This window comes from Rhinolophus sinicus, linkage group LG09, assembly GCF_036562045.2.
Source record: "Rhinolophus sinicus isolate RSC01 linkage group LG09, ASM3656204v1, whole genome shotgun sequence".
NCBI lineage: Eukaryota > Metazoa > Chordata > Mammalia > Chiroptera > Rhinolophidae > Rhinolophus > Rhinolophus sinicus.
Window position 1 is genome coordinate 91,112,943 of NC_133758.1, and position 24,415 is coordinate 91,137,357.

Genomic DNA, 24,415 nt, shown 5'->3' on the forward strand with positions numbered 1-24,415 from the left:
TTACAGAAGCTTGCTGATGCTTCATTTTTGATATATCTTGTATTTTCATCATTTATTTATGTGTTCTATCTCATCCATAAATACTATGTTCTATTCAATTACAGATGCATGCTTTCCTCTCTCACTCTATACAAATGTCATTCAGAAGTGGATTTAAAAGACATATTGGATTTAACATTTCAAAAAGAAATAATCTCCATGTTGCAAATAAGCTTGTATTTTCTTAATTGCTATGACTACTCAAAGTCATGAATGACAATTAAATTTAGATGTGAATCACAGAAGTTAAAGTATTGTTACAAATGAGATTATAAATCACTGGAATTATCATTTAACCTTCACTTTTAACCAGGAAACATTATATGGTAAAACCTCACATAAAATCTTGCTAATTCTTTTGGAACTATGGAGCTATTAATAATTATTATTGGAAGCATGCCTTTTCAATGAGGCAATTTTATAACTTTAACCATGGGAGAGCATTACTCAATTGTAAGCTTTTCAAAGTTTAAGCCTGAATAAATCAGAGGACTTCACAATGCTATAATTGACAACCTCCAAAATTTTGTTTTAGTTTAGAAATATCCACAGCAAGATACTTGGCTAACTGTGGAGAACAAAATTACTAACAACAAAGCCATTAAATGAACACACAAAGATAAATTATACAGCCTCGATTACATCCAATAAAATAAATTCAGACTTCCTTCAGCGAGGCAATTGGTTCAGTCAACATGCTTCTTTTCTCTTTTGTACTGTTTATATTTAGTGATTGTGGTTTACATCCAGGAATTGATTTACCCCCAAATCTTATTCAAGGTCAAATTAAACAGATATGGTAGGAGTTGAAGTTTGTTACTCAAAGGATAGCTGAGATCAATAACATTGATTTTACCATTGCACAGTAATCTGTTTTATTAAGAGGAGTTTAAAACAAGTTTTCTATTTGCATTTCTGTTTCAAATGCTTGTACTGAAAAGCATTCATTGAATTTAACCTAGCATTTATACATAAGAGCAGTAACATTTTCTTTTGAATTCACACTATTTGCTTACTTTTTCAGAATTTTAAGGGCAAAGTAAATCCATTTCATTTAACCAATTTACCCTATCCATGTGTCCAGGTCATTGAATGTGCTGCAAGGGCAAAGCACATTTTTAATGGATTATTGTGGTGGTCCAACATGGGGCTTTATGACACCATCCCTATTGAATGATTTAATGACATTAATCCAGCAGGCTTTTTCACACATAGGCTTCTACACATGTACATCCACTGCTTAGCACAATATTGTAGTTTGCATAATTGAGGAAAATATCAACATCAACATTTGAAAGGTGATTAATTGTAAGACAGGAACAGAGTGAGCTTACTTGCAGAAGCTCAGCATTGTAACCCTCTGTTTTGGACTACGCCAGGTCGGTAAGGTTATTAACACTTTGCAGTGACTATTCCTACCTCTGTGCTTGTCCCAGAAAGACCCAGAATATTCCAGGACTGGAGACATCTTTCTCCTGCTGTTACTGCTATTGAATTTTAATATACCGCCCATTAATTTCCTTTGTTAGAGTCATCACAACTTTAGCATTACTTTCTATCAAAATACTGGTTTGGGGCTATCTATTACACATGTGGAATAGTTTCTCAATTTACTCAAGTCTTTTTGCCATATGTTTTCTAGTATGTTTCCTAATTTCAAACCATATAAACAAAGTGTGGGGCAAAATTTCCCTAATGTCTGGAACCCTGCCCAGGTAAAAACAACTCATAATGGGATTCTTATTTATTCTCTGGGGTTTTCCATACAGCAGGTTATTATCATTTCCCTGAAACACTAAGAAGTATCTCAAATTTCTAAGAGAAAATAACAATTTCTAAGATTTACTGAGTAATTACATTATTTTTTCTCCATTAAGTCCTTTCAATAAACTGAAAACTGAGGCCAGAATCAGTTAAATAACATGCTTATGATCACACGTAGTATTTAAGCAGTTGGCCAAGTAATTGGAAATTATGAGGCCATTTTCATATTAATGCAAACTTGACTGGTTTTACTTCTAATGTTTCACATGGCTGAAATGACTTGAATTTTAAAAGATATGCAGTCTAAATCTCAAAAGATAAAGAAGTTTCTTTCCCCTGTAAAGGATTACATTTTTATAGTTAATTTATTGATTTTTCTCGAAGAGTGATTAGCCTAGTTATGTCATGACTTGTTTTTGTTTTTGTTTCTCACAATGCACATATGCCACGCTAACTCTCTAGTTCTTTGTCCTCCCCTCTGGCAAACTGTTTGCGGCGTTATCACACTATTCGTAACCACAATAAGAAACTGATGGTGTTTTCTACTTGTAACACTCATTCTATCCCAAGGCTCTCTCTTGGAAGTAAATAGCTTATTCGTTTAACAATTAAAAGGTGTAATAAGTTCAGCCTCAGTATTTTTGACATAATATTTGCTAGGGGAAATGAAAGGCAGATCATAGAAGGCCCAATTAAACTAGGCTGGCAGCCTCCATAGCCTACGGGTAGATAGGCGGCCATGAATGACCTAGACCGCCAGGACTTTGTACACCATCATTATTGATCCGCCAGGCTGAGAGCAAGCACTTCTTTCATTGCCTCACTAGCTTAATAAAAGCAGAAAGTGCTACTATAAAACTGAAAAGTAGGTATCACATAGAAAAGTTTCCACAGAATTTATGGATCCCAGGCCCAAGACCCTGAAGCTGTTGTAACTTTATCCACGGTTGACATTCAAAACAAATAAATCTTACTCTTGAGGACAGGTGTGACAAGCATCAGAATGTTCCATTTCAGGAAGCAAGTGAAGCCTGAGCCAACCCCCTGCATGGCTGGCCCACAGGATTGACTGCTGATGTTCGTTAGCCCTTACTTTTTGGGTCCTACTTGGCCCACATTGACCCGCACACAGATGACTTTTCTTGTCTGCATGCCGACAGAGCAAGAGGCCTCCCCGTTCCACGTTGTAGTGGTGTTGAAGGATGATACTGAGGTGTCCTCAATGCACTGGCCCCAGGGACCGGTTTGCCAGTGGTACACAGTACAGGCATGCTCGTTACAGCTGCGCACCTCTTGCAAAGCACTGGTATTTGGACAGTGAGCTCCACCTGTAACAACGGACAACGTTAGCAGATGAGATATGGTGCCAAGAGAAACCTTATCATTCTCTGTTTCTTGAAACTAACAATGGTAGCTGCCATTTATCAGCACATAGCATGTGACCAGCACATTGCTAGGAAGGAAGGCAAATTACATATTAATCTTACATCACTTGGTGTGGTCTGGCTTTAAACTTAAACTATGTGGGGCACATGAAATGTGTTTTGGGAGCTATGGAGCACCTCAAAGAGAGAGGCCATTGTTCTCCAGAGATGCTGAAAATGAGGGACAAATGAAGTCTATGTGATTGCTAACCAGGAAAAACATGGGCATTAAGACTCTGTGAATGGAGAAACCCACTGTGTTTTCAAATGTTATCCCCCAAATTGGAAGTCTTAATTACAGGTTTTAAATTGCTACTTATTTTAATGTATCAGGCTTTAGGGTGATTAGAAATAGGGTTTTAAAGTCTATTGATACTGTTTGATCTTCCATAGCACTCCTGGAAAAGTCATGTAGCAATATTGTATTTCTTCAAATCTAAAATGTCATTTGCTGTGAGATATACCATCACTATATGTATCCCAAAGAAAGGTAAATGGCTGTAAATTAAACTACAATGCAGTGTTTTCTTATCAACTCTATTTTGTATTGTATGCTTATTAAAATAGCTTTGTGTGACTTACTTACATAGTTGTTTTAAATACATATGTCACTCTTTTGCACACATTAAAAAGGAAGATATTCCTAAAAGTTCTTTACATTCAGAGTTTAAATCTTTCGAATCACTTTTAACTCAGACTCATCAAAGTTTGTGTTCTCTTACACAGGATCATCTCTGTGTCATCAAAAATGTTGATGATGCAGGATTAAAAAAAGAGTGCTCACCTGTTGTCTCCAGGGTTTCCTTTCAGGATACTGGTACCTATATCTAAGTTTTGATGTTATTGCTTTCTTAATTGCACCAGATGACATCAGCGAAGTTTCACCAGGTAATCGAGGAAGAGTTTATTTTCCTTCCTCAAATGGTCCTTACTTGTTTTTGTTTGTTTGTTTTGGGCAGAACTATCACAGGTTGCTATTGCCACGAGGAATAACAACAAAATTCATGTGTACTATCAGTGACAACTATGTTATAACTGTTGCTTGGCTAGCAGTTACAGTGATTTTAAAATGCATCCACTGTAAGATGCAGTAATTATAGAGATGGTAAAGGATAAAACAGATGTGTCTTCTAGTCAATAAAATATGCTGTGGAGTTTTCATTATGGAACACTTTTTATGTGCTAGCACCATTATAGGTACTTTGTAGGTGGGATCTCATTTTATACGCACAACTACCTTACAAGTTAAAAATGATAAAATAGATGAGTCCATATAGCTTAAATGAGGTCACAGGAAGAGCTAGGAGTTTACAGAGTCCAGTTTTTTAACACTGTTCTATTTATAATGCCAATTATGAAAGCAAAAAGCTTTATATTGTTAAAAGCAGAGTGTTGGAGGATGTTATTGCTTGCTTTATTGACAATTTGATCTATTCAAACTTATGTAGACTCTGGATTTCACCTTAGGAATAGAAAATAATTGGTTGTTAATACGGAATGGTGGGAACCTTGGGTGTTATCATCACAAATATTTGTGATAGTAAATGCAGGAAATATTGAATATAATAGGAGGTGGGTTTTAGATATTAGGAAATCAAGTTTTAAAAGGTTAAAAATAAATAACAAAAGGTGACCCAATACCTAGTGACTCTAAAATGGAAGATGACCCCAAAAGTTTGAGATTTAGGTAAAAGTTATAAACAAAACCACAAATCTACATCCTGAGCTGATCTCTAGGTGTCACTTCACTTATGATTAGGTACATCCCTTTATTCAGCAAATAAATTAGTAAGAATTTAACTGCAATTTAGAATCATTTATGCAGTGTCCAACATGGGATCAACATTAGAATAACTTGCATTAAACAGTATTTCATTAATGCCCCCTTATTCATGAAGGTGAAAACATCTGTCACCGTTTATATCCTCTCCTCCATCACACAGCTCAGTGACTCTGGCAGCTTCTGAAAAGAAGTTTAGGATTTGAATAGGAACAAATCCTAAAACATACTAATTGGATTGGGGAGAAGTAAATGAGTGCTCTTATAGTCCATTCCCCAAGGCTCTAGATTTATTCAGTCTTATCTCTCAGACAAATACATGTTAATTACACACACACACACACACACACACACACACACACACACACACACGGTGCCAAAAAGAGTATTCATATTTTAAGAAAGGAAAAAATGGTATTAAAATTACGCTAATGGTAACCATTTTAAGCACTTCTTGTAATTGCAGAAGTCATACTAAGTGACTTGTATTCATCTTTTGTTGTTGGTATATATTGAGTATTACAATTTTAAAACATTTTTTTCCTTTCTTAAAACATGTATATTTTTTTTGGTCTCTGTCTCTGTGTGTCTCTGTCTGTCTCTCTATCTTTTTCTCTCTGTGTCTCTCTCTGTCTCTGTCTCTCTCTCTGTCTCTGTCTCTCTTTGTCTCTGTCTCTGTCTGTCTGTCTGTCTGTCTCTCTATATCTATATATCTATATCTCTCTATATATAACCATTTAAATCATATTGTTATATTTAATAGGAAAATTACTGATCTACAAAATAATGTGTGTCTTTACATACCTCAATATATGTATGCTATTTAAACTGTGATTTTAAAACTGAATTGTTTTTCATGTTGGAATTAACTGGTTGGCTCTGGAAAAAAATGGTAAGAAAAAAAGTTCTACAACATCAGCATAACGTGTAGAGGAACTGCAAAATAGCTGTTAAGTTTACAGGTATAAAGGCTATTTATTTTCTTGGCCCAATCCACATTAAAGCTACATCAGCAGTTTGAGGCTGATGTAAGGATACTTGTACAGATAAGCCCCAATGTGGTCTTAATTATAACAATGATGTGGCAATTTCGAAAGTATGTCTTGGAAGAATCAGTCATTGTAGCACTGTCATGTTGCTTTGGGAATGATTTTATGGTAGAAAAATTGATAGATATAATATGGAATTTATTTATTATTTATGGGCAGATCTAATTCCAGACATCTGTGAATATTTCCATAATACTGGTAAAATTATAAAATGTTATCCATGACAAAATTAGTGATAAGTATATTTTTTTAAAATCTTCATACATAAAAATATATACTTCATATTAATGTGACTAGGTTTTCTATCATTCCATCAAAAGGAAATATTTTATAATACTTTGATGAAATTCTGACAAATAAACTGCCATGCTTATATAAAAATATCAAATGTTATATGAAACCTGTCTCTTAGAAATTAAAAAATGACTTTTTCTTCCCTCATCAAGTCCATAAAAACTTTGAGAGGATACATTTGAACAGACCTATGGTGTTTCTGGTTCTAGCACTAAAATTCTTACAATTTAGATGGCAGATTGGAAAAAAAAAAAAAAACTGTTCAAAACATTAATTGGATATGTGTGTATGCAATGCTTCTGTCCGATGAGTCAAGGGATTAAAAATAATTCCTGCTACTCTCAAGGATCTTATAATGTAGTGGGGAAAAGTGGTAGGGGGATAAGATAAACATACAAATGAGTATAATTCTAGGTAGAACATAAGAATTATGTTAAAAGAGGTTTTAGTGTAATTGAGATTCAAAATTGTCAGATGCCATTAATTTCGGGGTCCTGAAAAATATGTTCTGGTAGGAGGCATTGAGATGAGTTTTGAAGTAGGATTTTGACAAGCAGAATTCCTGAAGGGCAAGAAGGAAGGGAGAGTTTTATTTAAACTGCAGAAAAAATAAATAAAAGCAAAGGCATGTATGTAGCTATGACCTTGGGAATTAGCAATATTGATGCAGTCAATTGGAGTGCAGAGTTCACACAGGGAAGTAACTGGCAAGGAGGAGAAGAAAGGGGACTGGGCTCATGCTAAGAAGCGACAGTTAGTGTACAATGAATTACAGTTTTAAGATGCTTGTAATGTCCTGCTGTTGCGGCCCGAATCCTCTTGATAGCAGACCACTGATGGGTGAAAAACACTTTGGCAATGCCAAGATTTCAGGAATTGAATTGGAAGAGCATGAGCCACACAGGGAACCTTAGGAGATTCTGCTGAAGGCCTCTTCCCCTTCTCTCTCTTCCCTTCCTTGCTGAAAGAAGTAGAAACCTTCCTACTATGGAATCTGCATAAATCCTGCCTAATGGTTAGGTAGGGACAAACTGAAGCAGAACTTCTTTTTCAAAGTGGGAAGATGAGGAAGTGATAGTATTCACTTAGAAGTCAGAGTTATGTGTGTATATACACATATAATGCTTCCAGGGTTCTTCAATTTCCTCTACAAAACAGAAGTGCTCCCTGGCCCTTAGGATTAAACTCATTTAGCTGCAAAAACTGGACAAGTTTAATATAGAAACATTCCTCTCCTCAATGATTTATACTATAAAATTTTTGAAGATGCCTAATTATTTGAGTCAAAATTGGCATAATTCAATTTCAATTTGCATCTATGTTCTTCATGTATAAAGCAGGTGTAAAGACACTAAAATTTGGCTGACAAAATTATACCATCAGGTTATTCTGAACTTTGCAAAAATAAACACTCTCATTTCTTGCTCTGGGTGAATAATTAACTACGTAATGAGAATTAACAGAAGTTGTCATACTCAATGAAAAACAATTTGAAAATCATTTTTCCTTTGTAAATCAGCTTTGTTAAGGATCTGCAACACGGATTCAAAAATTAGAGATGTTATAAATCTAACATAAATTTTTAATTCAAATTCAACCTATTACTATTCATATTAAATATACACAGGACTTAAGTGTTTAGAGATTGCTTCGTTTTAGGATTTCCAGCACAATGTAGAGTAGCTTTTGAGACCCATCCTACAGTTTATACAGTACAAGGAAGATTTTTTTTTTTACCTCAAGGTAACATACAATGTTAAAAAAACAAATTACCAATTTTATTTAACAAGAAGTCAAAGTTTAGGAATATACACACACATACAGATACACACACACACACACTCATTTTTAGTTTTTAATTAAAACAAGAAATTTTTTTACTTTCTCCAGTATATTAACTATCTCCAGTTGCTACTATTTGTGATTTGGTTTCCAAATGATAACAATTCAATAAGAAACATTTTATGACAACTTTTATGTATTGCTGATAATAGACTATATAATGTTATTCAAAACTGTATGAAAAGCATTTATATTCAAATCATGTTTATTCTATTATTTTTTTATGTTTTAATTTTGAACCAACCTCAAAATTACAGGAAAATTAAAAGTATATTATCACTAATTTTTTCCCTGAACCATTTGGAAGAAGTTGTTGCATGATGCCTCATTACTTAAGTACTTTAGTGTGTATTTCCTGTAATCAAGGCCATTTTCCGACACTTAAGCACATTTAAGATCAGAAAATCAGGAAATTGACACTGACACATTATCATCTAATCCTCAAATCCATTCAAGTTTTCCAACTGTCCAAAAATGTCTTTTTTAAAGCAAAAGGATCTAGTTCAGAATCTAGTGTTGCATTTAGATGTGATATATTGTTAGTCTCCTTCAATCTGGAATAGATCTCAGTCTTCCCTTAATTTCCATTATTTAGACACTTTTGAAGAATAAAGGCTAGTTATTTTGTACAATGTCTTTCAATTAGGGTCTGTCAAATGTTTTCTTATGATTAGATTCTACAATATGCATCATTGACAGGGATATCACAGAAGTGATGTCATTTTCTCATTGCATCACATGGGGAACACGTGATTTCTATTTGCTCTATTACCAATGATGTAACTTTTGATCACTGGATTCAGGTGGCATCTGTCATACTTCTCCATTAGGGAGATAGTTGAGACTGTATTTATAATTCTCTTTATCAGATATTCAATTAACACTTTCATTTATTTATTTATATCAAATATGGCTCCATGTTTCCTATTTTATCTAATTGGTTATAATCTCTATTACTATTATTTTGGCCTTCCAATTGATCCCATATGTGGCGGGTGGAAGACCCTTCAAGCTAGCTTCTGTGACCTTCTGAAGTGCTCTCCTCTTCCTTTCTTTCTTTCTGGCACAAGACCTTCTAGGTACATCTTATACTTTTCCTATTCCAGCCCTGGAATCAGCCATGGTTCCAAGGAGCCCTGGTTCCTTTTTTCGGAAAATGGTACTAGAAACCAAGATCTGAGCACTGTATGCACTTATTGCTATTGAGATCTTGCTGCTCTCAGGTCCTTTCAAAGGACGTAGTTAATATATGTATATGTATTACACAGATAATACATATACTTACACGTATACTTACATTTGGGGATGCCAAAAAAATGTATACACATGACTTGTATCCATCTTTTGTTATCTGTATATATTAGGTACAATTTTAATACAGTTTTTTCCTTTCTTAAAGTGTATATACTTATTTTGGCACCCTCTGTATTTAATTCTATATCCATCTTTATGAATTGAACACAGTGAATTCCCATTGCTAACTTTCAATTCCAATATAATATAACAGGGTGTATTCTAGTTTTCTTTCTTAACACAATAGTAACTCCCTTCCCAGCAATAGAAACTCGACTCCTATTATTTTTAATACATGTGCTTATTTGGTCACCCCCCCACCCCCACCAGCACTACCAGTCTCTCACTGCCATCTCCACTGCTGTACCCACAAGATATCTTCATCACTCTGCCCATGTTCTGACACCCTGCATGAGGCTACGCCACATTACAGAAACCGTTCTCAACCCCTGCCTGGCTCCAACGCTCCACACTGGCTGGCTGCCACAATGATGGGATTGTCTCTTCACCCTGCCTGTGCTATGACATCCTGCTGCTACCCTCGTGTACAATCCTTGTGCCTCTTGTTGCTTAGCCTATTCAGTGTCTCTGACTTTCATGCCAGGCCACCCTCTTTCCACTGGGAATGCCCTTCTCACCCAGCCTGGGATCTGACAACCCACTCTGAACTATTGCCAACCCCTCACCTGCTGGCACAGATACTCAACAGCTTGGCTCCGACTAATGGCTTTTTAGATAAATTTGTTCAGGAAGGGAGAGAAAAAGCCTACAAAGGAAAGGGAGGGAAGAAAAGGTAAAGGAAAGGGGAAAGAAAGAAGCATAGTGTGAGGAAGAGCAAGTGCTATTCTATTATTCTATCATTTATTTAACAGGAACAAAGAAATGATCAATACAAGTCATAACATTTCAACAATGGAGAGAGGCCTAGTTCATTGATTAAATTAGGGCCATATGGAATAGTCCTTTATAATCTATCTATGGATATAGATAGATGAGATAGAGACAGAGACAGAGATAGAGATATGATAGAGATAGATATAGATATAGACACAGACACACATATACACAAAAACACACAATAAGAAGACTGAGTAAACCAGGGGAAGGCTGGTAACCAGCACTCTTCTCTTTCTAGCTCACAATAGGGTTATATTACCCCTCATCCTGCACTCTGCTTGAAGTTAGACTCAACTTCAAGTCATGATTGTATGCCTTTCTTTGACAATGGAATATCATTGGCAATGACATAAATCACTTCTGGATGGTAGAATCTAATGCTGATGCTTTTAAATCAGCAGACAGACTCTCCCATTATCATCTTCCACTAGCATGGGGATTATGAAGTAGGTCTTCACATGGAGGTACAATGCCAAAATATTTGATGGCAGACAGACTGTCCTGGAGAGTTACCCAACATTAGCAAAGTTCCCATAAGGAAGAAATAATTGTTCTTTTAAGTTGCTGGACTTCTGAGCTGTCTGTAACAAAACTTAAACTGTCCTTATTAATATAAGAGGGTATGTAATCTTCACTTAACGTTTAATGGTAAAGTTCTGGCTGAGATAAACAAAAGTATAGGGTACAGCATTTATTTTGTAAATCCGATAAATACTTTGCATATGAGTCTGAAAGTTATTTCACCATAAAATCATAGAATTGCACATCAAAAAAACTCGATATGTAATTTTTCCAGCGTAATCTTTTTCCATAAGGTTATCACAGTAATTTTCTGATCCACAGAAAATTAAAAACATTTATGACACATACAAAATACTAATTCTTGGGGAATTACAGAAAAACCTACTTTTATATAGAATTATAGTTACCTAATTACAGGGAAACATATTTGAAACTTTGTGCAAATATAGTCCTAAACTATTTTTAAAATAGCTAAGAATTATGAGAGGTTTATTTTGAGGAACAGAAAATATGTGCAAGTGTTCAGCAAATAATAGGTATTAAATAAGTATGAATTTTTGTAAGACAGATTCTTCATTAAATATCTCATATAATTACACCAATTTTTGTAACTGTTATTACCAAAGACAAATAGAAGCAGATTTCCCATTGACAGTTTCCATTAAGGTTTCCAATTAAAATCATGTTTTGAATTCATGCCTTTATGATTTACTATATAAACATCTATAATTTTCCAGCATGGCTTTCTTATGGTCGCTACTAGACTTAATTAAAAATTATTGAAGTCTCACCTTGTCAAACTAAGTGGATGATACATATCAAAGAGCAATCATAAATTTCTGCCTTTAAAGCATTTCATGACCTTTCAGTGTGAAGCATCATGTCTGTAGAAATAATGATCTGGTGAGTTCTGCAAGCCTGGCAAAAATCTCTGCCATGTGACTTACAGGGTGAAAAGTCACTCATTACTAGTCACACAGAAAGTGTCTGCAGAGTATAATGGATTTATAGGAAGCAGGGTGACCACAGATGCAATTTTAATGAAGTTCAAGACATAATATGAGCTGATAGAGTTTGAAGTCTGAATATAATCTATACAAGGTTAGAGTTATTGTTTGACAGCACAAGGTATATAATTTTTTCTCTAAAAGCTTCTATATTTCGATTAGGCCCACAAATACACTGTTTATTTTTGTTTGTTTGTTTTTTGGTAGCAAATCGTTAAATTTATATTAAGGTGACAGAAAAAAGTTTTGTATACTTTAAAGAAAATTTAAAGTTTTCCCATATGTCGACTATTTAAAACACGTTAAAATTTTCTCTGATGTCTTAAGGCAAAGGGAATTACATTTTTGCATAGATATTACATACACAGCAGGTTTGATCAAATAGGAATACTCTAAGGTTTCTAGCACTAAAATGTTTTATAAATAGAAAGATGAAACAGTCTACCTGAAAATTCCTCCAAAATTGATTACTTGGGAATATACACAGAGAAACACATGCTTATTACAAACATAAATTGTTATTTATCATGTGAATGAAGAGAAGTCTCATTCAGTTTGATAATATTTAAATAACATATGCCTATATATTCTTGAGACAGAACATGCTTTAACGTGACAGAATTTGATTGACTTCTGTTTTTCTTACTCCTGTGTTATTTTCCAGAATGACAAGATAAGTATGACATTGTATCACCTAGTCTCACAGAGGCCAAATTAGCATTTGGATATAAGCTTGAGAGATAATAACCAAGAGCCTTGTATTTCTCAACAACAAAGCTAGCACAAGTAAGGTATGAATATATGACAAAACATGTTTTATGCATCCAATAGGGTGAACTCATGGAAGAGCAACACATTTTAAAAATGAACACAATCTATGTATCAGAATTCTGGATCTCAGAGTTTATGGTCAGAAACCTGAATGGTAGGAAACCCATGTAATTTTTAGTCAAGCAATAGCCATGTTGTTGTTTATTTTTAAATAAACTTCATTATTGAACATATACACCTATTTATGAGAAGACAGAAAGTGATTTCAAGGAGAAAAACTGACTGCTAAAATAAAGAAAAAACAATGAAATATGACATCAAGAGTTTTGGGATTCATTTTCAGACCTTTTCAAAGGTTTAATGCTTTGAACTGGAAAGGATTTTAATTATTATGAGGGGAGAAAAGGCAAAGCGAGTTCACTTTTAAAAGTCTTACTCTTTTATTAAAGATTTGTTTTCAAGATTAATTTTGGGGAACAGAAGCAAGTTGCCCAATATGTCAACAGATTTTAAATTTCCTTGGATAGCTGGATTTCTGGAAGGTGATTTTTCTAGAATATCATCTTATCCAGACACGACAAAGTAAATGCAAACCAACTTCTGAAAGAAACACGTCTCTTCTAAAGCTCACGCCCTTACCTTCCTCACCGGCATAGGCCAGAATGGACCGCGATCGTATCTGTTTCCCTTCTGTGGTTTTCCCTGAGCAGGTGTGTGAGCAGGACGACCACGCAGACCACGCACTGAGCACACAGTCCCTTGGGCACGGGGCATAACAGGCCACGGGGATGGGGAAGATGGCATCTCTGCACAGCTGTCTGTCAACTTCTTCTCCTGGGAAAGACATCATCACCGACAATCTTATCATTTCTCAATAAATGTAAAATGAGCAATTGAAACCAGATGGGCAGCGAGATAAACTAGGTTATTTCCTTTTTGTTCTTAGTTAAAAATGAAGCCAAAAGTGTGACTGCCTACTACAACCAGATGTTAAAAGATCACACACACACACACACACACACACACACACACACACACATATTAAATGCAGCATAATTTAGGGATGGATATCTCTATCTATCTATCTATCTATCTATCTATCTATCTATCTATCTATCTATGAAGTTTAGGAATGTAAGTTAAGCATATCGTTAAAAGCATTTACCTGCCCAGTAATTTTCATACTTAAAATATTACACTTACAATAAGGAGCATCAATGAAATAAGGTCCCCTCTTTATGTCTCGTTATTGCAGATGAGCCATCATTTACAAATATCCATAGCCTGTGCCATATGTTTTCATGAATCAATTCATCGTTATCTCTATTTGTAAAAGTAAACTCTCTTGTGCCTCCCAGAAAATTTAATTTTGTGTAATTGGCAACCTTTCTTCTTTCATTAAAAAAAAAAGTTCGTTAGAAATAACCAGAAAATGTAAACGATAGGATAACATTATTAAACCATTGTTTAAGGTGGTCCCATTGGGAGAGGAGAAAAATGACAAGGTAAGAAAATGGCAGAAGGAAGATGGTGTCACTTAAAACTCTTCAGTCGTTTCCTATTGCTGTTAAGATAGAGACCAGATTTCTTAAAAGTTTACAATACTGGCTCTTGTTTGCCTCTCTAGCTTCATCTCATTCCACTTCCTCTCTTGTCCTCAAAGCTCTAGAGATTTGCTTTCATTTAGTATTTGTTGAATGAACAAAATGAGTTATACAAAAGGCTAATTAGAAAGAAAACATTGGTGCTGTTAAAACATGCCAAAGATAACCCAAAAAATTACAAATAAATGACCAAAATAGTGTATGAAAAAAGTCTGAACTCTGTGACTTAGCTGGTTAATGTAGGGTGCTAAGGAGGTCATTGGAACAAAGTGAATACACAAACAAGCAAAAATTAATCTGCTGTTTCGCCACAAAATACAACCATAATTCTGCATGAATGTATCAGAAATGTGTGCGTTGGGGCAATAGGCATTCAGGTGATAAAGGGTGACTAACTGTGCCATTCTTCACTTCTATTAGCCAAATAACTCAAAATTGTTTCTCACTGACGGAAAGTTAGGAGCACCATTTTAATGTACAGTCCTTTATTCTTATATTTGAAAAACAAGACAGAAAATCAGAGGTCAATTGGAAATGCTCTAACACATTAATGGCTACCAGTTTTCAGGGCCTTACGTCACTGGACAAAACCAGAAGTCAACTGGAATGTACCTAACATGTTAATAGTCACTAGTTTGCAGGCCTTAAATTATTAGGCATGCTCACTAGTAAAATTCACTAAAATGACAATTGTGTCATCATTACATCATTCATTCTTCCTTACTTACTTGGATCTGTGGGATCGCTTCTTAATTGTTTTTATTGGCCTTAGAGTTTGGCTTATATCACGGTAAAACAATATGATAGATTGTGGATTTATAGTTATACAGGTATAGTAAAAATCTCATTATAATGCGAGGCATTTAATATTTTACAGTTGACATAATAATGATGACTATATTTACTACTAAACTTTTTTCTTAGTGCAAAGATGGGCTTGCATATGCCTTATTGCCTTCATTGTTATATTTTATTGTTCCAGCTACTCTCTTTCACATTCATTTCCAATATTCTGTGGAAAGTGAAGCAAGTCTGGGGCTACAGTTTATAGTCAACTAGGAATTATATAGTTTCACGTCTTCTCTAATAGTTACTTAATCATTTCTACTCAGAAAAATTTAATTTATTCTGCAGTAATTGCGAGTGGTGTGCTATTTTATGTGCTATTAGATTAATTTGCATGGCATGAGTGATATATTTCTGTTTCTTGTCGTGTAAACCTAAGGGATGTACAGTTGGGACCTTTCTTGCTTTTTGAGTTATTCTTTCTCTTTTTCAATCTGTGTCCCATATCTTATATTCGTTCTTTTTCACCTTTCTTCTGCTTGGCCAGGTGTATTTTTCTGTAGCTACATTTCTTCTAGAGTATACCTTAACACTCTGTGGAGCTGTTAGGACCCACCTGGGATCCATCCTCTAAGAGTTCCTTAAATTTCAGCCTTTACTGCACTCCCCCCAACTTCTCCAGGTGTGACCTTGTCCCTGTTTGCCCCTCTGATTGTTCCCACCACTGTCTTGCATCCAAATCATGACATTTTGTTATAGCCACACAATGGCTCTTTCCCTATCCACCTACAGAGCAATCTCATTATTGCCTCAAAGCCTTTGCATTCTCTCTTTACTTTGTATGAAAATGTCAGAACTTCATATAGCAGACTGCTTCTCAACATTTGGGTTTCAGTTCAATTGTCTCCTTCCTAGAGGACTTTTAATTGACCATACACAATCTCACAATAACCTCATTTGGTTTTCACTATAGTTTTTAATCACCACTAGAAACTATTTCAATCAATTGTTTGCATGCTTATTGTCTGATCCTACCATTATATTAAAAGGCCAATGAGGGCGTGATTCTTATCTGTCTGGTTCATTATTTTATACCTAGAACAGTGCCTGGCATATAGTAGACACTAAATGATCCTCTGCTAAGTAAATGGATTAATAAATTTTAAGCTGTTGTGTCAGGAAACAGAATGTCGGATTAGACAAATATGGGTTTAAGTACAGTATTTTTTAAACTGCCACACATTCAAGGGCTCTAGGATTCTGCTAAAATATAATCAATGGATAGGCAGCTTATGCATCAGAAGTTTGCTGGAAATGCAGTCTCTCAGATCCTACTCACTGAGTCATAACTTGCATTTTCAAAAGATTCCTAGGTGATTCATAAGTACATAAAATCTAAGCATTGCCCTAGGATTTTCCTGCCTTTTTCCTCTTGTGGTTTGAATAGAACCAGACTGCCTCTTGAAAGGGCACCTGCATAAAACAAATTCATCTGGATTTCATACCAAACACCATTCATTTCTCTATGGGACTTCCCTTTATATTTCTCTTTATACAGAGTATACTTGGATGAGAATGAGAACATTCGTTCAATGAATGGTTACTGATTGCCTATCTTTTGTCAGGCACTGTGCTTTGAATATTGTATACCTCATCTCACCTAAGGGCACAGTAAATTTTTTTTGAGGTATAATTTACATGTAACATTAGCCTCAGATAGACAACATAATGGTTCGATATTTGTATGTATTACAAAATGCACAGTAAGTCCAATTAACATCTGTTCCCATACATAGCTACAAACTTTTTTTCTTGTGATGAGGATTTCTAAGATTTCCTCTCTTAGCTAGCATCTTTCAAATATGCAACACAATATAACTAACTATAGTTACATTGATGTATAATCCAATCTCTTGGCTTACTTATTTTCTAACTGAAAGTTTATACCTTTTACAACAACCTTCAGACACGGATGTTTTAATAGCTGTTTTTTTCTTTAAAGGATATTGAAGCTCAACAAGTTTAAGTTTACTGTCTGAAATAATATAAGTTTGACTAAAGCAGCAGAAATTTGAATTGAATTCTAACCAATTGCCTAATCTCCTTTTTAACTGGTGCGGCGGTCGGGAGAACTCAAGATGCCGAGGACGTTTATAATGGATGAGTATTTGTCTACAAAGAAGTCAAGAAACTGTCACTCTGAGTTGTTTCTCAAGAGACAGTGATGTATGGTCACAGCCACACACTGTCTCAACTACAAAGAGCATGCATTGTTAACATGTGCAGGGTTACATATTTTGGACGACAGCCATTGAACAAACAGCAACAGATACAGAAATATGAAATCATTCAGATCTTTGACTTTGCTTTCAATGGATGCTTTAATCAACTCAGCTAATTGACCACTAACTGGAACTATTAGGAGCTTTGTTCTTGTAAACTAAATCTCCAGCATTCCAGGCATCAGTCATCTGGGAAACATTAGAAAAAATAAAGGTGGATTTGTATCTATCACAGGAAACTCCAAAACTTGTCATCTCCAATTAGTTTCAGAGGCTGCTACTTCTATCTTATTTTGAATATAAAAAGTGACTCTGGAAATAAGGTCTTTATTTATAAGATTGCAGAAAATAATTCCATCCCTCTTCCTCACATTAAAACTCGTTTTGATAGATAAACATTATTTTAATTAGATAAGGACTGTTTTGCATGACATTATTTTGGAGAATATATAGCAGTAAATTAAACATGTACATATCAAACTATCAGGTTAATTGATTCTCTTTGCATATAGAGAAATGGAAATCTTGCTGCTTAGCACTCTGGAAATTCCACTTTTCCTTATCAGCTGCCTTACTATTAGGATATTTTCAACCACCATATGTCCCCATTATAGAACCATTTGAAACTTTGATTATCTGAGTGTGCATCCCAATGAATCTGGGCAGACACATCCAATTACCATTACAGTGAGTGATGTAGTTTACAACTCGTGCAGGCACAGACCAATGCGACCTATTTTTCTTTTTTCAGTCCTTCTCAGGACAATTTCTTAACTAGATTCTGTACATGATGTCATCAACATTTAGAATCCTCCCTATACCAGCCTTTGTGTATTACATATATCATATATGTATGTATATATTTGGCATGCATCTACCAACATAAAAAGTTTCAAAAACTGCTTTGCATTTATGTAATTTGTTTTTCCCCCCATGAAGCGCTAGGCATTTTAATTAATCCTGCAAAATGTATATTTGACATGAAATATACAACACAGAACTAAATGAGTCAAGCATCGTCTACATATTACAACTTAAATCTTACTTTGAAGTGCGAACTAAAGCATATCTGGTAGTTTAAACACGTGTAATGTTTTTGATACCCTGTACAAAAGGTTGAGAAATAAAATGAAAATGCTTGGGTTTATTTATTTTAATGAACTCAAAATGAGATGTAGATAGTTTAAGTTAATGTCTCCCCATTTAACCTCTTTCTTCACAAATACAATTTTAAGAATATATTTTTAATAATTCATCATTGTAATGAACTTAAACATGTATTTTGACATCTTTAAAGAAACCCCCAAATTTCTCCTTGTTTGGCCTATTTTCATGAACACTGCCAAACTCTTTCATAAACTCTCACAAAATATCTCCTTTCATTCTACTGTGTTTCCTATTATCAAGATAAGAGAAATGAACATCTGTTTGAAGCAATTACGCTAAAAAAACATGAAGATTTCAATAGAAATAAAGCAAAATGAGAATTGAGATAAGAGGATAGACTTTTTTTTCTTAGTAAAAGTGTATACTGGAAGTTTTTGTATTCATTGTGCTGGAGCTTCAATATAATATAAAATATAAATCTTGGTTTATCAAGATTTTTATGGTTTCCAGGTTTTATAGCTTAGGACCTGAGTCAAGAACACAACATTAATACATTAAAAATACAGCTAATTGTATTTTAATATCAGACAAATACGTATTTAGCACTATTCCCTAAATGCCCCTTGCATTATCCTGATTTCTTTTTAATCATAGAAATGTGAAGATTGTTATGGTTAATTTTTCAATCACAGTGGTACAATGTGTAGTGTACCTCCAAAAGTCATTGCACAACTGAAACTCAGCAATGTAATGAAATTGAGAGGGGGGTGAGCATAAAGGAGTAATTAAAGCAAAGAGAAACCAGACACAGAGCCAAGATTTATTTTTCCTTTAAAACACACTGTTTATAAAGTCTCTGGTATTGCAATTTCGGTATCAGATATCTCTTGCCAGACCAGTACATACTCTACTATAATCCTGAGAAGTATTATTGAGTCATTGATGTCTTTGTATTCATCAGAAATTATCTTAAAAATTCATATTGACTTTTGATAGTGAAAGTCATTATTTATATACTTACTTATTTATTGAAAACCAATACATATGTTTAAAAGAATTGAGATGGAAAAATCATGGAGTCTCATATTTGCCTGGATTATTCTAGAAAGCATTTTCATTTAATAGTCTTATCAGAACTTTATAACAACTGTAAAATATGAAGGTCCAGAATCACTCTCAGTTTGTTGAAGAAGAGAACTCATGAATTGAGTCTTATAAGTTTCTTCATACCCCTCCTTGAAGAGTAGGTACAAATCTCCTAATTTTAAGTGGAAAATTTACAAATCATTTTTAATCCCTGTACTCCCTTTGCTATCACAACCAGGTTGTGAGTCTGATTTATTCAAGGTACCAAGTATATCCTGACCTCATGTCCTCTTCTAGACCATTGCACACTTTGCTCTGGTCTCCTGCTGTATCACACTTTCCCTGCAGCCCATCATCCATCCTGACCCCAAGGGTGTGTTTCTATAATATAAATATGAGCATCACAGTTTCCCCAATACTTAGGATCTGAAGACCAAATTCCTTACTAGAGCATAGAAAATCTTTATCTTCTGTCATTTCCTCATGTTTTCCCTACATGCTACCCACAGAAAAGCTCTTTGCTTCCCCATGAACTGACATGCTGCTTTCTCACTTGTCTGCCAGTTGGTGTACTCTGATTTCCATGTCTGGTTGACACACCTCTTCCTACATTATTCTCTAGGACTGGATTTTCTTCCTCTGTTAACCTTCTCTGACTTTCTCAAATTGCCCAGATGGAGTTCTGCTCTATCCTCTCCATTCCCACAGCATTGTAGACATAACACTTTTAAGACTTTTTACGCATATAATTGTCTGTTTACTAACTTTCACCTCCATTAGCCTATGAGAACCTTCTGGCCAGAGATTTTGTCTTATTCAACATCTTTATATCTGAATCCTTGGGTCAGCTATAATCAAAACTTGAATTTTGCAGTAAATGTTTGTTGGATGAGCTGAAAAAAACATAGATGAGAAATCCCGGGACATACATTACTTTTCTGGAAGAAAAACTGTTAACACTGCCCTCAGCTTGAATAAATCTTAGACAAGTTGCTTCCTGATTCTGAGCCCTTGATCTTTTGCAACTATACATTCTTTTCTTGTCCCTTTGAAATTTAGGTAAATCTTCTCCTCGCCTCTCCCAGTCTTACACCCAGGAAATGTCCTCAAGGAGAACTATCTCTGACATGGAAACATCAAAGGAGACAGTGCACTGACCTCCCAGTCTCTATGGGGTGGTAGGTACCTAACTTCTTCAATGGACACCAATTAACACACACAGATGATCATCTGTGTTACAGAGAAAGACATTGACAAACTCAGAAATAACTCAATGTGCTCAACACTTCCCACTGATCATTCTTTCCCCTAATGTCTTTGAGTGCTTTTCCACTAGCTCACCTCAGTGCATAAAAAATATTCCAGCCTTTTGTTTACATCTGTGGAGTTGATTTCAGTTTCTCTCTATTGTAATAGTCTAGAATAAAGTCTTGCTTGTGTAACTTTGGTGCAATTTTTATTTTGACAAACCAACTTATATCCAATTTATAATATGAATATTACCTTTAGCTCATCCTCTCTTTCCTTTTTTTAAACAATCTATATACCTGTTGACTTTTAAATGTATTTAAGCAACCTAGGGTCTCCCTATTATGATATAATTCTTTTCAAGATTTCCCCCCTTTTACATCATCTTCGAACCCTTTCCATTCTCAATAAGTTTATCTCTCATCTTCCCAGTATATTCTCTTCCTTGTCACCTTTCTTTGTTTTGTGATCTCAAGTTTCTGCCTCAGTTTATATTCTTTCATGAGCCTGGTGAAATGAATCAGGTTAGTCTGAGGTAAAAAGCTGCCTTCCTGCCCCCAGCAGCATCCATTTTCCTACCACAGGCTCTGATGCAGTTAAGAGTACAACCTTTAACTGCATTTTTGAGAAGAAACACGTTTTAAACAAAGTGTAGTAAATAACATAATTTGTTGTAAATAGATGATAAAAATTTAGTGCTAAATTAAATCATAACTTTGCATTGTCTTGCTTTGCTGAATTTAAGATACACACAGTGTAAATTGTCCATTTAGTGAGCAGGGTGCTAAACAAACAACTCTTTATCCATGACTTCCTTTCTTAATAACTCTGGTTAAGGATTTCACTTAGGGTTAGCCAGGAAAAAAGGGTGTCCTTATACTCTGTAAAGTTTGACATTGGGCCCATGACTTCTGCTCCTGTTTAATACCAACCATCACGGCATATATATGTATATGTATATGTGTTTTAGAATAAAAATGTGAGATCTGTTTTCTTAACTTCATTTAACTGAAAGTAATACTTCATTTTTATGCTCTTGCCTATTATCCTTTTGTTTGTGTGCCTGGAAGTCTCAGGCTATGCAGCTTTGTTTATTTTCAGTGAATAAAAAATGAACTGACTCATGGTTATAAAAGCACAATGGAAACTCTAGAAATTTCAAATAATGACTTCATCTCTGGCGTTATTTGAGATTAAACAAAGTTTTATTCATTCTTATTTCTCGGGATTTATTTCCTCTTTTCATTCTTGAATATTTATTTCTTGTAACTTCATTCTTCTTCATTGTTTTTGAGTTTGAAATGATCTATAATGTTAATTTCATCTCCTCTAAATTTACTTTTTTTTGTGACTAGAAGTCAAACTTCCCTAGTTCAAATTCTGGCTTTACCCTTTACCAGTGATGTACTCCTGAGCCAATCTCACAGTTCTAAGACTCAGTTTCCTGATCTATACATGGAAGCTAATAATAGTACTTATCTTATAGCACTGTTATGTAAAGTAAATGAGAAAAAATGCAAACGAAGTGTGCAGCTCAGAGTCTGGCACACAGGTTAAAAATATTACTTATTAAAGAATACCATGTCTCCACTTTCGTCGCCTTCTGTCAGTGGAGGAGTTGACTGTCGCTACCGTACACCATGGGGATGGATCTGCTCCGTTCTAAAGAGTACTGTGTTTCAATCAACTTGAATGAATGTGCTTAATTAGTATTTTTCCTAATTCTGCTTATAAGCGGGCTTGCAGAAAGGTATTAGTAAATGCCACTGCATTAGACTCATAGTATGAGCTGGAACATTCAGTAATTTTATAATTTTCTTTTTGTTAATGTGTTAAGGTTGTGAGGGAATACAGGAACCCAGGAAAAGTAATTTATGTAATTATGACTATTACATGTTACAGTTCATATTTTGAAAATTATTTACTGTTGTGTTATAAATAACTTTTGGCCAGCAATCAAAAATTTTAATTGGAGGTTATACTATAGAATATTTAGCTCACAGGATAAGCAGAAGTACCAAACATGTGGTATCCTATAATGCTCCTTTAGTCCTCTTTCTCTCTATGGACTAAATAATTTACATTAATGTTTAAAAACTGTAAATTAAATAGCACATAATGATTTTCAGTCATTAAGTCTCTTAGGCATCTTCTAGATAAAAAGTAAAAAAGCTTATTCTGGAAGTGTTATGATGCAGTTACACTGAACTATATAATACAACTAAATGAGAGAAATTATGCTACTAAATGAAAAAAATATATATAGTAAGGCCATTTTTGAAGAGTTGTCAATATAATTAACAAAATAGTCATGTTATAATCTATTGGTTTAATTAATTTAACTTTAAATGCTTATGTAAATAGACAGTTCCACATCAAGTATTTCAGTAGAATTTTATTTACTCTGTGAGGAAATACAACTCCTATGTTGATCTCTCCAGCCTCTCCCACCATCATATTAAGGCATCTTGCAGATTCTATCCCAGTCAATCCCTCATGGAATCTTGCAGGGCTCTCTGTGAATGGGGGTCCTAGGAGTGGCTTTTCCTTTTGTTTTGTTTATATATGAATATGCTCAGATCGTAGCTACCTCACATTCTTTCTCTGAGGGAGTATCACATTTCCAATCTGTCCTGCAAATTATCAACCAAACAGTCTGCCAGTCACACTGCTGTGAGTACATTATACTCTCAAATGATTCCCTATAGCTCTCCACATCATGCATGCATTCATGTCTGTTGTGTTTTAAGACATTCCACCATCTGCCCCCACTTGACATACCTTGTCTAACAAGTCCATTTCCCACGCTCTGGGTGTGTTTGCAACAAGACTAGGCTCAGGGGACCTCATTGCCTAGAAAAGGATGACTCTGTGTCTTTATCAACTCTTTAGCACTAGGTTAAAAACCAATTTTAATTTTCAAATGTTCTTGTTTAAAGCAATTTTTACCACCTCTCTGCACTCCTACATTTTGAGATCTCTTTCATATTACCATAAATAAAAAGATAGCTGTTCTATAGATAGTTATTACAAGATCGCAATGTATAAACACATCTACAGAATAATGGGAAAATTACCAAAAAAAATTTAAATAAATCTATATTCGACTTTGGAATCTCACCATGATTAAGACGACCAAGTGACAGAGATATTATGTTTATTACATGAAAACATTCACCAGTGAACTTAGTGTAAAATTTCAGCCCACTCATAGACTATGGATTGATGGGATGATTAGAAATGGCACAGTTTATAAAGAAAGACATTTTAAAGGCCGTGAAATTTGAGGGAATGAAAGACCTTTGAGGGAATGAAAGCTAAGTGATTGGAAATGAGAAAGAGAAATTACACTTAAAAAAAAAAAAAAAAAGGAAGGTTGGTCTGGTCTACATGGGAAGGTTTTGAATCAAAAACTATTTCAAAGAATTAATCATCACCACTACATGTTTCCAAGATCTTCTATTCTGTCCCCTGACGACCCACATGTAAGAGCATTGAAAGTTTGGACCGTGAGGATGAGAGCTACAGCTGAGTAAGTCACACCCTGATCCCTTTCATGTTCATAATAATAGTATGTCTGCTAGCAAATAATAGGAAATGAATCCAAGAGAAGACAAAGT

At 34.7% G+C, this 24,415-nt stretch overlaps 1 protein-coding gene across 1 annotated transcript in view; it reads right to left on the bottom strand.

Moving 5' to 3' along the window:
- Window positions 1-24,415, bottom strand: part of THSD7A (thrombospondin type 1 domain containing 7A) — a 617,189-nt gene that overhangs the window by 82,439 nt on the left and 510,335 nt on the right. The window contains exons 8-9 of the mRNA XM_019726870.2: window positions 13,322-13,516; window positions 2,897-3,131 (exon numbers count right to left, since the gene is read on the bottom strand). Coding sequence (XP_019582429.2) covers window positions 2,897-3,131; window positions 13,322-13,516 — 430 coding nt within the window. The remainder of the gene's footprint in view (window positions 1-2,896; window positions 3,132-13,321; window positions 13,517-24,415) is intronic.